The sequence below is a fragment of the Metopolophium dirhodum genome, chromosome 8, assembly GCF_019925205.1.
Source record: "Metopolophium dirhodum isolate CAU chromosome 8, ASM1992520v1, whole genome shotgun sequence".
Taxonomy (NCBI): Eukaryota; Metazoa; Arthropoda; class Insecta; order Hemiptera; family Aphididae; genus Metopolophium; species Metopolophium dirhodum.
The window spans coordinates 9,685,234-9,693,775 of NC_083567.1; the positions used below are offsets into that span (position 1 = coordinate 9,685,234).

The following is an 8,542-nucleotide window of genomic DNA, read 5'->3' on the forward strand; positions in this document are numbered from 1 at the left end:
TGACACTTCATTAATCTTTATTTTTTTAGAAGTTTAGTTTTCGATTATACACAAATAATACACATAATACAAAAAACAACAGTTTAGTGAAACTTCATAATATTTTTAAATTTCTAATACTAGATTAATGGCTGATATTCTGGTGCAGGGCACCTCTTGAATTCTGGTTTGGTGACCATATAAACCACTAAAATACCGTAAAAAATACATAATAAACCTATACAGTTACCGATTATACCTTCCGCTGGAAATTGTTCGTATTCTCTATACCTGTAAAATAAATACACAGTTTTAATATATTATATTACCGCTCATGATATAACGTTATATATACAATGAAAAAATCATTTTTTCACAGAATCCTAATCCACCAGATGCAATCGCTAATACAAAGCTCGATACCCCGAAGAACACGTGATAAGGCATCATAATTTCTCTATATTGGGCAGCTGCTGTGGGATATAAATAAATCCAGAACCCACTTGCAAACTAAAAATGTATAAAAAAAATCAACAATTTACGCATGAACAAAGAATAGTAATGTTATTTATAGATTATACACATCACATATTAATATATTATATTAGTGTCTATTAAGTAAACTGACCTGAAGTAGAATCATTGCCATAGTAATAATTCCTAACCAACTGTGTAAAGTATATAAGTTAGGAATCGCAGGATTAGTAAATAAAGGTCTAAATCGCTTTGAACCCAGAGTAGCTATGCCAGCAACTGTTAAGATCATTATTATGCAACCGAAAAAAATTACATGTTGGTTTTTCAAATTTCGTTTTGTATCCCGAAATGAACGATAGTGGAGAATAGCTAAAACAACATAAAAAATACTGTTATAGTATAGTAGAAAAATAAGGTATAAATAAAATATTAAAATTTTAACTATACAAATTGAGCCTTAAAAATGACAGCGTGATTTTATCAATTTTAAGCGGAGTGATGAATGTATTGATTTTATAATGATATGAGTGGATTGTTTTGTGTGTGGACACACAGTAAGTAATTGAAAATATGCTTGAGTTTTCTATTTTGAGGGTGGTTTATGATACCAAATATTGGATCTTTTTGACATTGTTTAAAAGGTCAACATTGAACATAACAAGTATATTTTATCGAAATATTCAGGAAGAACAAAAAAAAAATTTAAGAATACCTAGATGTTTTACTCAAAATTAGTTTTTGACAAGATCGATTTTGTTTTTTTTTTGTTGTAACTCAATAATTTATGAACTCAAACTTATTAGACAAAAATGTTTATTAATATAAAATCAAATTATTCAACTATTACTACAACTTTGATAGCCAATAAGTATAAACAGTCCCTGTCAAAGGAAAATGTGCCATAGGTACCTCACATAAACAAAATGCAAGTCCAGAGTCCAAAATTCCTACGTGCGATTTCAAATGCTCCCTGATTTGTTTGAAACGATACTCTGCTCCATAGGCAAAAAAAGCATTCGAGTTTTTGAGGTTTTATGGTCTGTGCTCTGCTCACAGATTTCGAAATACCAACAATAAAACACCACACATAAGAGCGCAAAAGAGAACTATTTTAAGCTTCTTCTGTCATCAGCTATGCAAATTAGCTTTGCCTGCCTTACTTATTATTGTACAAATAAATAAAAATTATGTTATTGTAAATAATTTTTAAAAATCTTTGTGCCTTTATTTATAGCATTGTAACCGGTTAGTTTTGAAATTTAATGATCTAACTATGTATTTACGTAACTATTTAATGCTATCTGAAGTAAAAACAACACAAATTGTAGAATATAATTATTTAACTATGTAGTTACATAACTATTTAATGCTATCAGCTAATGTAAAAACGATAAAAATGTGTAACCTAAACTTAGTTGATATAATAGTCATGACAAATGACCAAATGTTAACAATACATTTAAAAAAAATAAGATTATTTAGTAGGGTTCTATATCAAAACTATTATTCATTTATACCACTACTAAAAATGTTTAATGTATTAATAATTATAACTTATAAATTATAATGATTCAACACTTTGGATCAAAAACCAATCGTAAAGAATAACGCTTTAAGAGGACGCCTCACCCGTATATGTTGTCTCCGTCTTACAAGTGCATAACATTCGTAACTCGCTTTAAAATTAAAATATAATAAAAATCCCATGAGATTATCTAGATAATAATCTTACCTTTAAATTTTTATAAGAGGTTAATTCACTCTAATTTTTAAACTAACGGAGCTACACGTGTTTTTCTGAGCGTACAATTTGCCATGTTACGCACTTGTAAGACGGAGACAACATATGTGTGTGAGGCGTCTCTTAATGAATATAATCATCGACATAATATTGTTTTGATGATTTTTATGCTACTGCATCTTCAACGCAATGTAATCAATTCGTATAAATTATAATTTTTTTTTTTTTTAATTTAATTGATAATATTTTAATTAATATAAAACTCACCATTTGCAAATAAATAAATTAAAACAATTGTCATGAATATTGGATGCCAGTTTGGTATTAATTTAGCTTTAGTTAAGCTAAATCCACCCCGATAATTAATAATCCAATAGAATACGAAATATATTAGTAATAATCCAATAAACTAAAATGTATAAAACCAAAATGATTAAAACAAACAGTAAGACTAAGTAAAATAAGTAGATACTTACCTGAAATATTCTGTAGAATAGCGTATAATTTGAACTAGTATTTTGCAGTTGTGTTTTATTTGGATAATTTTCTTGTGGAATGCACATATTAATGCTTTAATAATATATTGACACTTCTTATACTTCAGTATTATATTCGGTATCCTCTGTTTTATTTAGTTTCAAAATTATCATAAAAATCAATATAACTTATATAATATTTAGTTCATAATTATCGAAATGCTGCATACTTATAATTAATTTAATATGGTGACGTTTTCGTATTGGAAACTACAACACGAAACAATAACTATATAATATAATATTATAACAGAACAAAATATTTAAACTATACAATAAGTAAATGTAATGTGTACGAATACATGAATTATTACGATAAAAATATTTATTTAAATTTTAAACATTTATTTTCGGTGACTAAATAGTCGATAGTGTCGCACATGTATAATGATGTGTTAATATTATTGTAAAATAATCTCTATTTGAGTTGACGTTCAAAAATGAAAAAACAAGTCAAGTCAGTGTTTCAAGATTTAGAAAATAAAAATATTTTGTTCTCTTGGATATGGTTTCCATTAATTTACATTTTTAAAGTTCGTACTAATATTATAAATTAAAGTTTAAAAAACGATTGTCTTATATCTTTAGATAAATTAATTTTAATTTCGTGCCTATTTGTCATAGGCTTTTGCGTTTTCTGTTGTAAAAGAAGGCATTGCTTTAACTATTTGGTCGAAATAATATCAAAATGTATTAACCTTCCAGTTATTCAAATCAAGTCCTGCTGTGCCACGTCCTATTTCTTAATCAAAGTGTGAATCTATATAGGTATGCTAAAAACCGGTACTCATCCGTATATTATAGGCGTATGCCGTATGCATATATTATATTGTTATGTAAGTATACGCTATACACAGTATAACTCGTAGGTGCCTACGTCTAGAACAAGACTGTCACAACTCAAAATTTATAGCTTTGATAAAAAGCGATTTGAAGTACTTTAAAACTAAGATTTTTTAAAGAATTCATTACTTATGCATTTGAAACTAAAAATGTAAATACCTACTTATAAACATATTTTACATTATGACTTTATTATCTAAATATTATGAAACACTCTCTTAAACCCAAAAATTTACACTCGTGGCTCTTTTAATTTTTTTATGTGAATGCAAGACTGTCAATTGGACACGTGGCAGTAAAAAAATGTCTATTTGAAATTACAAGACTGACGTTTTTCATATTACGGCTGCAATTCACAAATTATGAAATGTATAACCGCCATAGCAATAAATTTGCTGTTTCCACTCAACAAATCACACAGACGCCACAAATCGAAATAAGGCAGTCTTGAATTTTGACTCTAGCGATTAATTGGATAAATAAAATAACATAATAATATATACTGCCATATTAAGTATGGCTCTGTTGGTTTAAAAAGTATCTAAAATAATTTAATAATACAATACAAACACATATTTTTGGTGGCAAAACGAAAAGTTATAATGAATGTGGCGTAGTTGCATTCAATAGATCTAATTTTTTACTACCTACTCGAAAGTAGTTGTAAGTTGTGGCAATCTTATTCTAGAGATGCGAACTATTATCGCTTGGTAAATATTATATACAAGTTGTAACAGACAGACCTGCCAAATAAAAATAAAAAATTGATATTATAGTAATAGTTAAACGTATGACAAAAATTATGATAATTTAATGAATAATTAATAATTTAAGAAAATATTATATACTATTACCTATGTCAGTAAATTCCCAAAAATATTATTTTGAAAAAATGTATTGCGTTTCAAATTTATTTACTAAAAAAAAAATATTCTAAATATTTAGAAAAATATTGATATCTTAAGAAATTATTGTAATAAATAACTTACTTGACTTAAATACATATTATTATACTTACAATATTATAAAATAACAAAAACATGAAAGTAAAACAATAGAAAGCTGATGAAACTTTGATGGTTAAAGATAATGAAATAACACCTCAATAACAAGTAAAGGGAGAATCTCAGAATTGAACATACAATTAGAACAAGTAATATTATTTTCTATCTAATATGTATTACAAGTACAAGATAATTCCAAATTAAAATAGAATATTAAAATATTGTGCTTGTAACGATATAATGATAACCTTCTACAAACAAAATAACAGTCGAATAAAATTATTTTAAATTAAGGGTCTCGGTGCCAGTTTTTAAAATATTCCACAATTCTATAAAATTTGAAAATTAAATTTTATATTTTAGTTGCAACCTCAATCATAAGACTATTCCACTACTCTACTACCTGATACCTATTTAGAGGGGGGTTTATAGGGTGCATTATATCGAAAAAATGACTTTACGGGAATACCTCTCAAGCTTTGTAGAATTTTCGGATTTTTATGTTAATATTTTTTTATCTGAAAGAAGAAGACATTTTACAGCCCGCATCGATCTCTGATTTTATATTTTATTTCAAATAATTGTATTAAAAAAATTGTAAAAAAATGCTTTTTACCTTGTATATTTTTAGACATATTATAAAGTTTGAGAATAAAATATTGAACAACAGAGATCGATACGGGCTGTAGAATATTTCCTTTTAACAATAAAAAAAAATTATAAAATTTTGGTTGATTCTACAAGGCGGTATCGTTATTCCCGCAAAGTGTATTTTTGAGGACAAAATGGCATCGGCACCGGGCGCCTTAATATACATATTATACTGCAATTATTATTATTATTATTATTATTTGGATCCTTTATAACTAAATTATAGAAATATCTATTTTGAATAAAAAATTATTGTGTCTAGAACACTGTACTCTCAGTTTTCTTATTTGTACCTAGTGCCATAATTAATATTACTATACTTTAAATTCTGAGCAGAGTAAATTATTTTGCATATAAACTTCATAAAAATATGTTTAGTATTCAAACGTAAGGTTTTAACATTCAATACACTGTTCCTCATAGGCTTTCTGAATGGAATCAAAAAAAAAAAAGATTATCGTAAAGCCATATACATCATGTTCTATGAATGATTGAACTAAAACTGTTGAAAACAATAAATATTCGCACATATGACTCGTTATTATTAAGATTCATATATCATTAATATTAATTAATACAATGATACATGATAACCAATATTAAGACATGTTACAGTTTATAATACATTCGGTAGGTAGTTCAATTTCAAAGTTATCTTTCTACTATAAAACATGAACGCAGACACATATCATTGTAAAATCAATACTTTCGTCGGTCCGCTAAGAATCTAAAATGTGCATGGTATGTGGGTATTTTTGATACTTTTAGAAATCAGTAAGATCAACTTATGAAGAACTTTGTATTACATTTTTGAGCTTATTGACCGAAAAAATGTGTTATCCAACGGATATGTGTTATCCTTTATATCCTGTAACTTCACCAACGTGTATCTTAAGAAAAAAAAACTAATAAAAGTCTAAAATTGCAATCGTCTGTAAAAAGTTCAAAAACGGCCACGACATTTTGAATATTATAATAATATCTTTTCTACAAATGTTAATATTTGGTGATTATTTCAAGTATCTAGCTGAGTTTATTTTATTTGCACTGGCATCATAATACACCTATATTCAGCGTGGCTCTGATTGGTCACTTAATTTACCACGCTTCTATATCATCGAGAATAATTTTAAATTTAAATTATATCATAATATACATATATTTATATATATATATATATATAATAATCATATTATCCATCATAGATAAATTATACAACAGATCCTATTATTGTTATATTTAGAAATACGTCTACCTCAATACAAGGCCATCTGTAGCAATATTTCGCGGAGAGGGGGGGGGGGGGTTGTTTTAATTTGAATTATTTCTGATCTTCGCCGGGTGGCTTCTTTTTATCGGCCATTTACATTTTACATGTAATCCGTACCATCATGTCACTCGTGCGTTTATTGTGAAAAAAAAATTAATAACACAATTATTAGATTAGATTAGTACATTTTACTGATTGTGCAAGTATTACAAATAAAAGTTTTAAAAAAAAATTATATCTCACTTAAAAAAAATATTTTGTAAATAGTAAATTTTAATCTGTGATCTGTGTACAACGTATATCATCTAAATAGCGTGGAGAGGCACGGGCGCACAGCCACAATATTGTCACCACCTTACGAGCGACCTTGCCCTAATAATATCTATAGGGCTCGGATGTTGATGAGTTTTGCTAATGTTTTTTGGAACATCATAGACATTGCTTTCCTAGCTTGAAATGTGTTTTAATATCTAACATTCGAGTACTATATAGGTACAACTAATTTTTATTTAGCAACATTATTTTCGTTTTTAGTTAATTTTTATGATTTTTACGGGCATCTTTGAAGTTTTAGGACATTTTTTTAACATTTGAAAGAAAAATTACGAGTTAATTATTTGTCATTATCATATTTACTACAAATCAAACAAAAAACCACCACTTCATTATTTTTAATATTTGTAAATTTGAATCAAAATCGCACATGTTTATAAATTGTAATTCTTAATTATAAAATCAATAAGTAATTGTATTAACTTTGACAGTTTTATGGGTTATTCTGTTAAGTATAATATAGAGCATGGGCCATTAACACGTACCATTTTAAGGGCATCAACATACCGGGCTCTATATTAATATTTAAAGATAATTCAACAGCAATCTAGCAGCGGAAGAATCTTTCCATGTTATCGTTGAAAAGTTCAAAACGAAACCGGTAGACAGCACTGCCGATAACCGCTCGGACCACGAATTCTACCTACCTTAATTTATAGTTTTTCCGAATACAATAAAAGACACAATTTATTGTATGTTATTGTATTGTACATACTGTCGCTGTAAAAATGAAATTTTATTGAAATCAATTTGCGTTATTATTATTATTATTATTATTACTAATGGACATAATATTAAGTAGGTTCAATATAAGTTAGTAAAATTAACTTAAAGAAGTGGTTTAATATCTTAAAATATGTAAATATTGAGATTCGTTTCGCCAGCACTGACTTTTTCAAATGTTAGTTATACCAAACCTTGATAGTATTATGTACTTTTTTTTGTAAAATTTCGTACACACGATTCCAAAATGTCGTCATATCGAGTATGTGGTATCACCCGTACTAGACAATACGCGGTAAACCAACTATACGCCTTACCCTCGTATTCTCTAGTTAATGACACTCTCTAAAGTTAATTAGAACGGCACTGTTAACTCGTTGAGGTACGATGGTATGCGCTTGTCAATTCTTAGTTCGTTCCTATCTAATTGAGATGACTCAAAGATCACATATACCTTGGCACTATTCAGTTTAATAAAACTGCATTGACACATAGTATACGTATATCCCGGCGCTGTTCCTATAAAAGGTAAGAACGTAAGAATGACTAAAATAATGTTTAACTCGGGTTTTCAGGTCGGAAACACTTTTATTGTATTAAAACAAACATAAATAAAATACTTAGCAAATTCAGATCGCCTAGCCCGTACTACGATCGGCGTTTCACTCGGCGACAACGGCGGTGTTTTATAGAAAATATTATTGTCACCTCAGCACATATTGCTTCGCTGGCCTGACCTATGTCAATAATTTACAATTTAAAATATTCCCACCTGTATTACATATATATTAAATAATATTATTTTGACGACTGTCTGCAATATACCACAAGTACCATAGTATGGTACACCGGTGGGTATAAATAACGGGTGCAGAGATGCCCGAATGCAGGTAGTCCCAAACATAAGTATCCCGATTGCGTAAAAACACAAATTGGTTCACAAAATAATGTATACATAATTTATTAATAAAAAAGTTATATAATA

The 8,542-nt window shown here is 27.9% G+C and overlaps 1 protein-coding gene across 2 annotated transcripts; it reads right to left on the reverse strand.

The window, feature by feature from the left end:
- LOC132950553 (transmembrane ascorbate-dependent reductase CYB561-like) lies at positions 1–3,377 on the reverse strand. 2 transcript variants are annotated; one of them, XM_061022068.1, is made up of 6 exons: positions 2,904–3,376; positions 2,674–2,819; positions 2,465–2,606; positions 608–825; positions 335–489; positions 1–270 (listed from the first exon to the last, which is right to left on the reverse strand). In XM_061022068.1, the coding sequence occupies exons 2-6, from the start codon at positions 2,758–2,760 to the stop codon at positions 120–122; spliced, it is 753 nt and encodes a 250-aa protein (XP_060878051.1). In that variant the 5' UTR covers positions 2,761–2,819; positions 2,904–3,376; the 3' UTR covers positions 1–119. The 2 variants fall into 2 exon arrangements, with proteins under 2 accessions (XP_060878051.1, XP_060878050.1); XM_061022067.1 differs by having other exon boundaries at positions 2,674–3,377.
- Positions 3,378–8,542: the final 5,165 nt, after the last annotated feature.